The sequence below is a fragment of the Manacus candei genome, unplaced genomic scaffold (assembly GCF_025592945.1).
Source record: "Manacus candei isolate 608988 ecotype Guabito, Panama unplaced genomic scaffold, ASM2559294v1 h1tg000035l, whole genome shotgun sequence".
NCBI lineage: Eukaryota > Metazoa > Chordata > Aves > Passeriformes > Pipridae > Manacus > Manacus candei.
Window position 1 is genome coordinate 6,269,553 of NW_026138083.1, and position 14,952 is coordinate 6,284,504.

Sequence of the window (14,952 nt, forward strand, 5' to 3'; positions counted from 1 at the left end):
ATGTGCCAGCTTTCCAGGTCGGGCACACTGTGGGCTGAGGCTCCCACGATCACCTCAGTCCCAGCTGGCACTGTACGCTGGAAGAACATCTCACCCTCACATTGCAGGAACCCTGCTGAGTACATTGGTCTCAGGCTGAAAATGTTTTGGAATACTTTTTCCCCATTTGAACCTTTTGGTACCAATTCAGCCTCCCAGCTCTGACACGCTCACACAGGCCATGATTGCTTGTATCCTCATTCTTATACATAACCTTCCCAATTGTGAAGAACGACGACAAAGATTCCAAAACTCCCGTCTTTTGATAGGTGACTTTATTTATGCTTCAAACTGATTTGAGCTGTATTTGTTCTTGTTACACTGAGTTGTATCTTGAGCACTCAGAAAGAGGTCTGGTTCCCTCAGACTGGATGCAAAGATACTGACTTACAGCAAGTGACAATCCAAGCCTGACTTTCACGTATTTTCAAATCCACGTTACTTTTAAATTTGGGGGCCTCCCATCTAAGAGAGAATTTTTTCTCCATGGCACTGAGGCAGCCAGCAAGCAAGAGGAAGGGAAATAAGAGTGAGGAATGTCAAACCCCAGTGGCCCGAGTCCTACCAGGGACACACAGACCACTGAAGGGGATGTGTCACTTCAGTGCAGCTCTGTCGCAGGGGAGCAGTGGTGGCAGTCGGGACACAAGGTGCAGCTATCTGTGGGACAGGGGTTTGGGTGCAGCAGTGGGGTGTCCTGGCAAAGCAGGGCTTGCAGAGGGGCAGGTCGGCACAGGGAGGAGGGGAGCAGGGTGTGGGGGGGGGACACGCTAGGCTGGAGCATGAGCTGCAGAAAGGGAGAAAGGAAAGGGGGGGAGCAAGGGGAGAGGACAGCAGGGGAGGGAGGCAGGGCAGTATAAAAGCATCCGACACATACCTCTCCAGACACAGAGCGAGGGGGCGAGAAAGTGGGTCTGGAAGCAGCAGCAGCAGCAGCAGGAGCCAGGAGGCGCGGCGGCCGCTTGCAAACACGCACGCACGGTGGCAGGAGAGAGTGCGGCGCTGCCCCTGCCAGCCCTAGGGCACTGGAGGGAAGAGAGAGGAGAGATGGAGCCAGGTATCCAGCTCCCCGGGAGGACAGCGGGCAGCTGAAGCTTTTTGCAGCCCCTCGCCCTCCGCGCCCCCATTCCATTTCCCACGGCCGAGCCAGGAGGTAGAGAGGAGGAGGAGGAGGAAGGGGGGCCGGAAGCAGCCATCTGCCCCTCTTTTCCCCAGGGGAGCTGCAGCCGCCCCGTCGAGGTCTGCGAGCGGGCGGGGGTAGCGCTGCCACCCCCGCCGGGGGGACGCGGGACAGAGCGGGCCCGACGGGGCGGGCAGGGCAGGGCAGGGCGACGCCTCGACGGGCGTCGCGAGGGGAGGGGGGAGCGGCGGGGCGGGCGAGGACACGGCGGCGGGAGGGGGGGAAGAAGCTGGTCCAGGGGCCACCCCCATCCCCGCGCGCGGAGGGAGGCGATAGCCCCGAGCTCTCTCCTCCCCTCGGAGCGTCCCGGCTTCCCCGCCATGTGAGACTCGTCCCCGGCCCCCCCGCTTCGCCCTCCCTCCCTCCTCCCTCTCCCTCGCACACACGCTGCCGGCTCCCCCCGTCCTCGCAGCGTCTCCCCGCCGGCCGCCGAGCCCCGCTGCTCCGCGCCGGCCGCGGCTCCCCGAGGCGGCGGGGGCTCGGCCGCCCGCTCCCTCGCTCCGACGGCCCGCGGTGCCTCTGGGCTCTTGCAGGGCCGCCCGCAGAGACGCCGCCGGCCCGCGGCCCCGCCGCGGGTACCTGCCGCCCGCCGCCGGGCACCGCCGGGACTCTGGCGGCCGCCGCGCCGTCCCGCCCCGACGTGGCTCCGCCGTGGGGCGGCGGCCCCCGCTGCTGCTGCTGCTGCTGCCGCCGCTGCCCCGCGCCCGCCGCCCGCCCCGCCGACGCCGAGAGCGCCGCGGTCCCCACCGCCCGTCCTGCGGCTCCCGGGGCCGCGGCCGGGGCCGCTCCGGCGGCGGCGGCCCCGGTGGCGGCTGCGGCGGCGGCCGCCGCGGCTCCTCCTCCGCCTCCGCCTCCTCCGCGGCCGCCGCCGCGGGGCCCTAAAGCCGCCCGGCTCAAGAGGATGGTGCGGCTGGCGGCCGAGCTGCTGCTGCTGCTGGGGCTGCTCCTGCTCACCCTGCACATCACCGTGCTGCGCGGCGGCGGGGAGCCCCACGCCCCCACGGGCGCCGGCAACCACAGCCAGCGGCAGGTGAGTGCCGCCCCGCCTCCCCCAACACACACCCGCATCCCCCGGGGCCGTCGGGGGCGGACGGGGCGCGGGGCCGGCCGGGCTGTCGGGAGCCGCCGCCGTGCACCTGCCCCGGCCGCTGCCGCCTCCTCCTCCTCCTGCCCCCTCCAGCCGCGCTGTCCCGACCCCCAGTGTTCCCCCGCCCCAGGGCTTTCCCTGAGTGTCCTCTGCCCTCCTTGCCTTTACACTGTCGAGGGCAAAGCTCCCCGAGCCGCAGTTCGACGCCGCGCTAGAGGCGTCGGGGCGGCTCCTACGCGTGTCACCGCTGTGTCGCAGGTGGGTTGCAGGGACGACGACACTTGGGGAGCGCTTCTGGGGCAAGTGAGGGATGGAGACATATCCCACCCAGGGCACCTCTTTGTGAGGGCACAGCATTCCCCAGAGCGAGAGGGGAACACACAAGTGTGTGGTGATGGGAAATACCAGAAGAAATCGTGTGGCTTCCCTTGGAAAGCATCAAGAGACGGGTTGACATTTAGTCCTGAAATAGCTGAGAAACTTGGGGTCATAGGTGCTTGTGACCTAGCCAGTCCACTCCAGTCTTCTGATCCCATGCAACCTGACGATGTATTATGTCCAGCAGAGGTAAAGGACTTTTTTTATTCTGTTTCCTTATTTTCGCAGGTGATACTTTTTTATTCAGTATCACACGTTGCCATTCATTTGTAATGGTAGGAGACAGTGATCAAAGCCATAGAATCATCAACCTCCCCAGGCAAAGCTTGTAAATCTCCCGTCAGCTGCATGGGCCCTGACCAACTTTTTTTCCCCTGCATCCAAGTATTAAAGAAAACTCAACCACCAAGTTGACAGAAAATGTATAATTATTATCACCATAAATTTACGTAAACTGCTCTATCATCCTAGAAATAATCATGGTCCCAGCAGGGCACATTTCCATAAGGCACAAGGAGAATTAAGGAGAGACCAGGCTGTACTGGTCACTCTGTTTGCACAAAGTGAACCCACCAGCTGCAGGAGGGAACCCAGATCTGCAGACTCAGCATCCCAGTCACAAACTGGAGTCAGTTCTTCTTAACTCAGAATACCTCCTGCTGGACTTGGTGGGAGTCCTGCTTGGGAGTGCTCAGCACTTTGAGTAAGGCCCCACCTGTCTCTCTTTTGAGCTGCAGTTTTATCACCAGCTCGACATTCCAAGATTTTTTTTTTTAATATCTGCAAGATTTTTGGTCATAATGTTTTATAAATGATGCTTTCTTTCCTCATGGGCACTCAAAATGCCTTTTGACATGATGTTCCTTGGAAAAGTAAATTTGGAGAGGTTTTTTATGAGGTGTTTGCTATCATTAGAATAACCCTGAATTTACCTTTTCTTTACAGGCTTGTAACATAATGAGGGAAACATCTGGGCAGGTGGGAACTCCGGGTGATGCCATTTCCCCAAGGAGCTCCATTTAGAGCACTGTTGTAAGGTTAGGGTGAACCAAGAGGAAAGTCATCCTCAGATAATTATCCTGGATTATTGTCATTGTAGTCGGTTGTCTCATGAATATCTGTTAATTATTGACTTCAAGAATTTTTTCTGTCCAGTGATTTTTTTTTTACAGATTACTTTAATCAACTCTGTGCCTTTAAGCCTCGTGATAGCTTTAACAGTTCATATTTTCATTGTGTTTTGCCATTTGTAGAATTGAAATTTTTATATACTTCCCAACTGAATTGATTCTGCAGTTATGCATTTGAGAGAGTGTGTCTGTACAAGACATTACGGGGGGAAAGGATATTGATTAGAGCAATCGGTTAAACAGATGGAAGCCTATCAATTTTTTTGGTTTCGTGACTTCCATGGATTCTATTACTAGCTGGAAAATCTTGTAACCTGCTTTAGGAAGTTGCACTCTGACAGGCAGATACTTCCATTCACAGCATCATAATATAGATCTCGATGGCAAGTTTGCACTGGGATCTCCTGATTTTGGTGGGATTTGGGGCTGTATCGTGGCACATGCTGAAGTGAAACGCAAAATCCTAGTGCCCTGCACTCCAAGCTAGAGAATCAGTGTGGAAAACAAAACTGCACAACCCCAGACTTGTCGACAAAAGCACTTAGAAATCTCTCAGGTTTTTTCTGTCTTAGTAGGTCTGGGAGAGAAAAGATCGGAAGTGATTAGGTCACTTCTCATGAAAGAGTAATCTTTGCAGCAACTGTTTATAGATGTCTTTTGACATGGCAAATTTGTATCAAAAGCCCCTCAGTTATCAATACATGGTATTTTGGGGGGCTTAGGCAGTCAATTTGCACAAATGAAGTGGTCAGAATTGGGTCGTTTTTACATAAAACAGATTCAGGAGGAATCCTTAGTAATCTTAAAATATTGTTGAAGATTTAAATAGTTTAAAATATAGACCTGTAAGCATTTTGAAGTCTGATTCATTAAGGGAGGAAGAGCTGCTGTTTCTCCCATCCCTTGGTCCTTCAAATGAAGGAAGGATTTTGGAGGATAGGTTTTGATTTCTTTTGGTCTTTCAATTGCGTTGACCCCTGCAATTAATTAGACTGATAGAAGAAAGAAATACAGAAAAAAAATCCCTTCAATCCTAAAATTAAACAAATCGTTTCTTCCTCCCTCTGATTTTTCCTTTTGGTGCCCTTCCCCGCTCTGTGTGTGTCTCCAGAGATCCCAGATGTCTGGGATTGTCTTGTGTCACTGTGTCTTGTTGCAATGGAGCAACGCTGAGGAGAAAATCCTAATGTACTCCTCTGGTCCTCTTTGGAATGGGTGAGATACAGGCACAGACTCCCTCAGTTCACTGCTGCAGAAATGGTTGCTGGGCCTGCTGTTAGAATTGGGTTGTGGTAGTGTAAACTAACACAAGATGGGAAATCCAGATTGGAGTTGTAAAATATCTCACAGTCTTGAGTTATGAGAGGGAATCAACCTTGTGTTTCTCAATCAGATTTTATTCCCTTTCTTCCGTCTCTTCCAAAGGAAAAAAAGAAGAAAAAAGGAGATTTGGAGAGGGAGGAGATTTTGGTTTTTTTCTGGTGAGATTTCTAGGTCTAATTTAATTAGCATCCAGAATCTGTTGTGGAGTATGTTTGTGAATTAAGGAAGTACAAACTTTTGCTTCTGAAGAAGAGCAAGTGAAGTTGTATTACGAGATGGAAAAATGCTGCTTTGGTATGTTTTTGTCTTTTTACATAGTTCTAAAATGAAGGGAAGACTTGAACATAAATTTTGGAAGACATTTGTAATACTTTACGATGCTCTAAAATCTGTCCTTTCATTCTGAGAGAAAATATTTCATCGAGAAGTTTATTCCCCTCACTTCTAATTTTTCCATAGCAGGCCTTGCACACCAAGAAAAACAGTGTTCCCACACCAAGAAAAATGACCTTGTAAAATGCAGTAACAGAGCCACCAACAATATATGCCATAGCACATGAAGTCAGACTCTCCACTGCAGTCCTTGCAGCAGTATTACATTAGCCTGAAGCTCGGTAATTGTGCTTAAAACTGGAGCCATGTAAGAGAACATAATTCGAAAAGGAGCACAGTGCTGAAAACAGATTTTTCCCTTTAATCGCCCTTCTCCTGTCCTTGCCCCCCTCCTCAATGAGCATGTTAGCAATTACAGCGTGTCAGAAACGTTCCCTGAGCCCTACCAGGAGAAACGCATTCTGCTGCTTACAAATGGTTGCACAGGAGTCGCTCTCCAAGGCTCGTGAGGAGCCCTTTACGGAGCTGAGCTCTTAAATTTTCTCTGAAGGTCCACAGCTCAAAGCCATGAGAGGCTCAGCAATGGTGTGTGCTGTCTGCTGCCTTTGTTGGGGTGCACTTCACTCTTTTCAGGGCCTGTGCGTTCTTGCCTTGTTCTACACTCAGGCAATTTGCAAAACGATCTCCAGTCGGATACAGTGGCATATTTCAGCTTTCTGGCTTCCTCGGTTAAGTAGGACTCAAGCTGTTTTCTTTGGGAGAGTTTTAGACTGAGTTTTTTTAAAGCTTATTTGAGCTCTGGAGCTTTACATTTGGTTAGTTCTAATAGGAACCGATCGTCTAAGTCGTCCTTGAAAAACTGTCGACTCCACGTTCTGCATTCCCGTTTTCCAGACTGGCCTTAGCCTATGTGAGATGCCAGTAAGTGGATGTACATCGTGTGTTTAATATGAACACTAAATCCTTCTCTGCCTTAAGAGCAGTTCATATGAATAACTTTCAGAGCAGGTGGCTTGTGAATGAGGCAGACTGATCCTCTGCAAACCAAAATCTCTTTTGGTGAGGTGGTTTCTCATCGCAGAAGATCCTGTTCCGTGCTTTTTGGCAGGGACAGTAAAACCTGCCTGGCCTCAGCAGGCTTTGCTGTGCAGGCTCTTAGCTAAAGCTCACCCTTTGGCATATGTTCCTCCAGTTGTGCACTAAGCTTTAGGAATGACTTAGACCATGTGCAGTTCATTCTCTCATCTCCCAAGGGAGAGAATTATGTGTGCTCTTTAGTGGTTTTGCTAGTGGGCTGTGGCTTGTTCCAGGATCGAGGGGGAGGGAAGAGTCATTAGCTTACGTGTGCTGCTGCTGCATGCATGGAAGAAAGGATAAAATGGGAAACAAGGATGAAGGACTGAGGTTGCTGCACTGAGCAGAGCACCATTTTCTGGCATCCATTGCTCCCAGGAGAGATTCTTTCACCTTTCCAGCTTAGCTCCAGGAAAACTCCAGAAAGTATTAATTAAACTTCATACCTATCACTTTAATTAATTTCCTAGCAAACTAAAGTATCTTTGGTGGAAAAGGGCTACCACACCTTCAGGGTAGGATCTGACGAGCTTTCTAGTATCTTAGACTACTGCAATAATTCAGAACAGAGATCCAAGTATATTGTATTGAGTTATGGCTGCAAGGAGCAATGTTAGGCAGGTACAAAAGGAACTTCCTGCATTAAATTTGACCAAGATGTTTGGATGAGGCATATTTTGCTGAGCATCTCTTCAGCTCAACAGCTAACAGTTACTGTACTGTTCATCTTGGGTCACCACTGATAAATACCTGGCATTAAATCACAGGGTGCCTCTCAATTTTGTCTCTGTAACTATAGCTCAGAAGATTTTTCCCAGTGCTTTATACTGAAGAGGAGTATACAGATTTTATGATTTGAGCAAGATTTAGGATCATTTCCCTTTATAGTATTGGGCTATTTGTGTGAAAAAAAGCAGAGTGGGCGTTGTTCTAAATTCTAAATTCTGGGCCATCATGGTGTTCTCATGTCCATTCCCATGGGCCTCGAGCCAGCCACAAACCACAGTGACTACTACAAGGAGAGGTCCCAGAGACATTCATCCTTTTGCCTTTCTCTTCTCAGTCCATCCTTACCTGTGTGTGAAGGGAGTGGTTAAAGGGAAGCCTGCTAACAGGGATTCTGAGCCCTATGGTGGCCAGAGGGCTGACTTATGGCAATGCAAGGAGTGCTGGGTTTGAGACTGGTCCCTGGGAAAGTAACCCAGGAAAGCTGTAAGGATCACCCTTGATGACAATGAGAGTAGAGAGCCCAGGCATGGGTACAGAGAGGTCCTGGATGGAGCTGGGTTGGTACTTTCCACATTGGTTCATCTAACTGGGACAGCCAGCACTAGTTCTGGAGTAGCTTTTATTTTGTGGTCTTTGTTGATTGTGTAGGGAAGTTTATTCTCCACAGAATGACACCGTTGGTCCATCACAGCTATAACAGTGATACAACCACGCTGCTGCTGACCCTTTGCTCTTACGTAATTGGCACAATCTCCTCCAGCTTTGGTTGTCAACCCTTATGTTCAGTCAAATTTCCCAGATCTTTCCTTTCCTGATTCCAGCTGTCCACAGAAAACAGGAAGCCTAGAGCTGAAGCTCTGCTGTTTGTTTTTATGACCCCAACAATTTCATCATCTTTGTGCTGTCTGGTGCTGGTCACTGTGTACTCCCTCATGATTTTTAACATACACCTTATGACCTGCTAATAGGTAACTGAGCCCCAGTACTTAAAGGTTCAGCATACTAAGCTTTTCCACACCTTGCCCTGCTGTGGAATTCCTTTGCTGGGGAGACATCTGTTTAACCAATCCAGGTTGTGTTGAATATAAATCGGGAACCATGGTTTGAATTCAGCATTGTTCTTTTGTCTCTACTCATATCTACGACACCTGTGTATTAGTAATCAATGCTGAACTGTCCCAAGACGGTGGAAAAGATCTTCAAAGAAAACAAGGAACGGTGAAAGAATGATTGATTAGGTGAGAACCCCGGCTGCGTTGTGTCACACATCTGAAGACTTCACAGGAAGTGAAGTGCAGAAGTCAGTGGTATTGATAATGATGCAGATGATGCAGGCTTTGCCTGCCACTTAATTCATACGCTAGGCATGTTTGAAAAGCTTTCTAAAATCATATGGGACAGAGATAGACATGACTTCGGAAAACCGAGTCATTGGCATGTATTCCGGTGGGAAGGAAAAATCAGTTTGAAAGCCTCTTTTTTTAAGATGCACAGATTTGTAAATATTCATGCTTTAGGATTTCTCATTTGTTTTCTTTCGTTATGTAAAGGTGCACAGAATGCAAGTAACGGGTAGGAAGTTATTTTGCCATGCTTTTCTTGTGCTAACATTTTTCTGTGCCACTTTTAAAATCTTGAAATGCACTCATACTTCTAATATATATGCAGACAATTGTTTCCTTACTCAAGCATAAACCTCAAAAATTGAAGCAATTTAGTTTTCCTTTGTGCTTGCATCCTGAAAGTATAGTGATAGACTAGACTTGGCAGGTTTAGCTATCAAAGTTGGTTGCTTTGTGCTCTTCTGTGTGTTTTTGCCAGTCCTCCTTGCAAATGTGGTATTACCCAGTTGTGCTGGGTAATTTTTTTTCTGTTCAACGTGTTGGTTAGTGGTTGTTTTGCCCTTTTGTTACGATTCTTAACTTGCTATCTGCTTTAAGACTACACTAATTAACAGCTCTTTGGATTGACTGAATAATGTTCTTCATAAAGGATGACTTTTTAAAAGTGTTATTTTTCAGTGGGAGTGGGTCTTTTTCTTATTTTATTTTTAAAATCTCAACCCTGGCTTATTGAGGTTGAGATTCCAGCCTTGTGGTGTAGCTTGTGAACGATGTGTAGTGTAAAAAGGGTCTCCAGCCTGAATGGAAGCTGTAGGCACTGTCACAAGTGAATAATGGAGCGTAACTTTAAAGAGAAAAATACAAAGTGCTTTAGTAAGAGGCAGAAGGAAGCATTAAATGATGCAGTGGTTATTAATGTTGCACTTTAAGACCATTGTGCCTATTTTACAAGTTTTGAAGACAGTAAATGCCAGGCTAAATTCATAGTAGAGATGAATAACATTTCCAAGAAGTAGCGTAGTGAGCTCATTGATACATCAGCAAGAGCAGAACATTTCCAGTGTTGGTATTTCCATGTACTTTTGATTTGAAATACCAGAAAAAGAAAGAAAACAAAGTAAAATGTAACTTATTATTGTAATAAGGGATGGCTCACCACAGCGGTCGGTTGTGTGGCACTGTAATGCTTGGTTAGAGGAACTGGTGTGGGCGGTACTGGTAAGCAGTTCCTTTATCCTTTTGTCCTTGTTTTTCAGTGCTTGGAGAACTCATGGCTGTGGGTCATATCTTTTTTATTCCTCTCTTCTAGCAGTCAGCAAGATGAAAGCGGGCCTGGAGTTGTTCGCCTCCAAGCTTTTAATGTTATGGAGGTGTTCCTGAAGATGAGAGAGGAAAATCAGAGGTGAAATCTTTCTCTCAGCACTCTTGGTGGAGTTAGTGTATGTTGAAAGGAGAAGGTCAAACATCCCTTGACTGTTACGCTGCTGCGCTAGACCTGTGATCTCAGAGAGTTTAAATTGACCTTGCTCCACTGACTTCCACAAAATCAGTGCCTTGTGCTGGCTGCATACCCAAGATCCTCTTGATTATGAATCTTTCACAGCTAAGTTTTTCTACAGAACTGATACGCACATACTACAGGGGACCCCCATGCCTAAAGGCAAGCTGGGCTTTGGCGTGCGGCTTTCTTCCAACTGCATGAATTAATTCCCATCTGTTATGTTTCAGTGTTAGTTTCATACCCACTAAAAAATCCTGACCTGTTTATTCCACAATAGTTGCTCTTCCTTGGGAGTTTAACATTTAGTCTTTGCCTGCATGGCTGTTGGGATCAGTACTTGAGTACTCAAACCATTTAGTATGGTGTAAGTATCTATAAAAACCACCCAAATAGTGTGCCCCAAAAGTGGGTTCCTCCCTTTCTAGGGAGCAGCTACTGAGTCCATGTTGTCCATGGACCAGGTTTACCTTCCACAAAGCTTCCTTTAGGCATCCTGCCTTTGCATTCCCATTGAGTTGGGCACTCAGTTATTGAACAACTGAATATTGTCATTGAAACACTTTTTTTCCTATGAGCCAGGAATGCTGAGTAGGAGGTGAGGCTCTTGCACCAGACGAGCTTTGCTGTAGGACGTGATGGAAAGAGGAGGTGACTGAAGACAGAGCATATTGTAACAGACAGAGCAGTGAAGAGGACCTAATGATAGGATGGCTATCTTTTTTAAGCTAGTGCTTCAAAAATTAGTTACACAGCTTTGGTATCTTTATTGTCTTAGAAGTAACCCAGCAGCAGTAGTGTTTGCCGTGAGGAAACCATAATTACTCCACTGGAACCAGCTGCTGAAGTTTACTATGGGTGTAACAAAACATAAATTTGCCTGGTTTTACCTACCACGTACATACATTAGTGCAGGATTCTAAAATCTGTATGGGATTGGTCTAGATATAACATTAGTAACCAGATATTTACTAATGTCTGTTTGCACAAGTTACCCAAAGAAACAAAAAGGATTAATAGTTTAAGTAGTTTAAAACAAACATAAAAAAATAAAAACCATAGCTACTTAATGTGGATTCTGTAATGCTACACTATACTCACCACCTACATTATTTGAGTTGCTTATACACTATTTAATTTCATAGTCAGAAATTATTTAGCCTCTATTTAGCAATACAACAGCAATAAAACTGTCCCTGACTTTAATGTCTACAGCTACAGCTCTCATTTCTGAGAGCATCTCTGATTACTTCAGTAATCAGACTGGAATTTTTAAGATGCCATGTGTATATTGGCATTTTGTGCTGCTGATTTTAAGATTCTCTGGACTGAAGAAGTCTGTAAAGGTTCACTGCACAGAGCAGGCTGTAACAAAGCAGTTAACGATTCTTGTGACATGAATGCTGCCATTTCAGTTTATTTGAATGACACTGGCATTCTGAATTAAATATATCACTTTTTATTAGTTGGTTGGGTTTGGGTTTTTTTGAAACCAGCTCAGTATTAGGCATGGGTCTGCATCTTAGCTAAACTATAACCTAGCCAGCCCATGCCTTTTGCCCTGAGGAGTGCCCGGGGTTTTTCTAAACATGTAACCACAGTGATATTTTTATAAAGGAATGTTCACCTCATGGGATTTTTTGAAGGTGTTCTATTTTTTTTTCCAAGTTACAGCTTCACTTTATTGTACATGATGTCCAATAAAAAAGATATATGTCTGCGATTGGACTTTGAAAAAGGGCCATGGTGCCTATTCCATTTAAAGGGAATGAAGTCAAGCAGTAAATTTGCTGGTCGCCCTTTTCATATTGACTGTATCTCGGCCAGCAGTTGGTCTTTGATGTTGTAACAATAGAGCAAAGACAGAGGAGGAGGAGGATTAGGACCTCTATAATATAAAAACAAGCCTGCATTCATCATGATTTTTATAGAGCACAGTGCTTGTCTATTGGAGGTTTGCAGTATAGACTGCATATAATGGTCTGCAGAAGAGTGCGGCAATTCTAGCATTTGCAGGTGGTTTACAATTCATCCATCATTACTCCTACCATCTCTTCTTAATTCAGTCTGTTTAGGCATTCAGCATTTAACTTTTCCTATGTTCTTATTCCTTCCTACAATAGGAAAACAGATGTTTGTCAGGACAGAGCTTCTGGAGTATCGTTTTCCATTATAGGGGTTGATTGTTGTGTTCTTTATGAAAGGCTTGCTGCAGCTGGCCAGTGGAGTATCTATTCCTCACCTTGTGCTTTAGAGTCCAAGCTTTTATTAGGAAAGAATAGAGGGGTGGATATGCATACATCTAACATTTTGAATATATACCTCAAAAGGGACCTAGGGCAGCCACACTGTGCCTGGGTCTTCAGGCGTGCCAGAACAACAGTGCCAAAGGTTTCAAATGAGCTGTTTAGCCTGATAGAGTCCTGGAGCTTCTGATATGCATTTAAATGGTAGCAGCACTAGCTCCCGACCCAAACATGCAGGAGGAAAATGCTCATTCACTTCCTGAAAATGTTTAAGGTACCAAATTGCTCTGAGTGCTGGTGGGAGCAGGTAGGCTTTGCATTGTGAGCAGAGCTTGGAAAGGGCAGAATAACCCATCATGTGCTGTTGCAGCCATGTGTGTAGTGTAGCAGATATGGAAGGCAGGATGAGTGAAGTGTTCCCAGGGATGCAGTGATGGCAGCAACAACAAGCCTGCTGCAAGGGGACCCATATCAGAAGCCCAGAGGCAGCTCTCAGGAAATCATCCAGGGATGCATCAGGTGAAATTGCTTTACTGCACCCAATTCCAGTGGCTCTTGCTTAAGGCATGATCCTGAAGTGTCCCAACAAGGCAAAACCACCTGGAATCTTGTCTACCAGACTCCAAAGACACCTGACCTAAGGAAGGGAAGGGGTGTAGGGGGGAAACCAATCTGTAGTTCATTTGACAATGCAGTACTTGATTTAGGGTTGGATCGTGTGCCTTCTGGGTGTTCAAGTTAGACCTGTGAGTCCAAACTCATGAACGAGTCACTGCTTGCCAGCTGAGCTGCACTAGCTCCTTAGATGTCTTATCCCACCTTCATCCCCCACAAAACATGAGGTCACTTTATCAGTAAGTCAGCACTGAGCAAACAGACCCTGCCCAGAGCTCTCACCAAGGTGACAGTGTTCTGTCCTCAGCCACGGTAGTTTTGGTCACCAAAGGCAGAGCTCGTCAGTGAGGAATTGTTTTCTTAGTTAACATCTACCATGATGGCCATTAGAAAGGGAACATCTGGTGCAGAAAACACACACGTACTATTTGTGTGCTCTGCTCTATGTCTCCTTCATCGAACCCAGATACAGCAGTGTCTGAGCTGTTTCTGCTTTCCCCAGCTGATGAAAGCAAACCACGTAAGGCTCAGCCGGTATAAGGTGGGAGTTCTGGCTAGTCAGAGGCATCACCTAGTGTTTAAAAGGGTTTGCCCTTGAGAGATCAATAGCTCTGAAAAAGCTGCTGAAATCCTTCAGTGGCAGTGAATTTGATTCCTGCTCTTCTTTGATCTGGCATTCATGGCTTTGCGAATAATGTAGATCAGAGCTGCCTTTCTCACCTACCCATCCCTCTTTCTTCTTCTCCTGTCTGTCTCCTAAGAGGATCATTTTTTCATGTTCTTAGACTCTGTCTGTCTTAACACCAAGATAAAATGAACTAATTATCTGCATAACATCAGAGTAAGGGCCAGATTAATACCACCTCTCTGATTTGTTTTTCTTTATCCTATTTAAGTATTCCCACAATAAAATACAAGATGAGTATGCAGCTGAAATCATGTGTTTGCACACACATGGACTAAGTGGGAAAAAAGAGCTGCATATACCAATTCCCTGATATGCACTGCTGCCATTGATGAAAGGAGCCACAATTACATTGTAGTCAGGTTATAAACACCATAATACTCCCATGACAATTATTGCAGTTGCTTGTAAGAGCTGTATGAGGAGAAAATATACGTATTTATCTCTCTATCAGAGCTGAATAGCTGGAAGTGAGTTCCGTGTCACAACCTAAAAGGAATTGCTCTTCCAACCTGCTCTGCAGTGCTTCTGCTGTATGTGCTTTGGGATCTCTCTTTGTACAGAGCTGTTCTCCCTCCCTGGGATCTGGCATGTTCACCATCTCTGTGCCTCACCAGAGGAGGTGAGGATATCTCAAACCTGAACTGCTTATCTTTCCTCCCCTACCTTGCTGCTGTGTCAGGCTGCTGGGACTAATCTAAAGATGCATTTGGCCTGCTCCATGCAGTTTATTGTCAGTGGCGTCTGGGTGGCTTCAGACACATGCTAAGATTATAACAAGTTTGAAAAATAAAACCATTTATCCTAAAAATAGCTCAGAACTAACTAGTGATCATGGGGCGGAGGGGAGACAGAAATGAAGATATTTTCATTTCACGTAAGTGTCAGATTCAAAAGCATCTGCCTTGTTCAGTGCATGTATGGTATTCATTTCCTGTCTGCAGTCGATTGGAATGCCCCCCGAGTCGTTTGAAATTGAAAATCGAGTCATGCTTCTTTAATCAGCTCTAGGAAATAGCCCTCTCCCTTACTGTTCTAAGAAAATTTATATATACATGCATAGAATTCATAATACAGAAAGCCCACGCTTCTCTCCAGGGCAAATCCTTTCTCCCCTCCTAGACAGAGAAGGGTCTTCACATTGTCTTGCCACGGTGTGCTGCCTGTCTAATCACTTGCTCTTCTTCCCCATCATGTCACTGGAGGGAGGCCTTTCTCCTGTGTATCTGCTTCCTCTGGTTTCCTGATGTGTCACTCGGGCAGTTCAGGGAGATGTAGAGAGAGGGCACAAT

At 46.6% G+C, this 14,952-nt stretch overlaps 1 protein-coding gene across 1 annotated transcript in view; it reads left to right on the forward strand.

Annotated features, from left to right (window-relative positions):
• Positions 1-14,952, forward strand: part of ISM1 (isthmin 1) — a 41,753-nt gene continuing 26,801 nt past the window's right edge. The window contains 5 exon segments of the mRNA XM_051792721.1: positions 1-72; positions 725-981; positions 983-1,076; positions 1,078-1,096; positions 1,753-2,249. Of these exon segments, the coding sequence (XP_051648681.1) occupies positions 1-72; positions 725-981; positions 983-1,076; positions 1,078-1,096; positions 1,753-2,249 (939 nt within the window).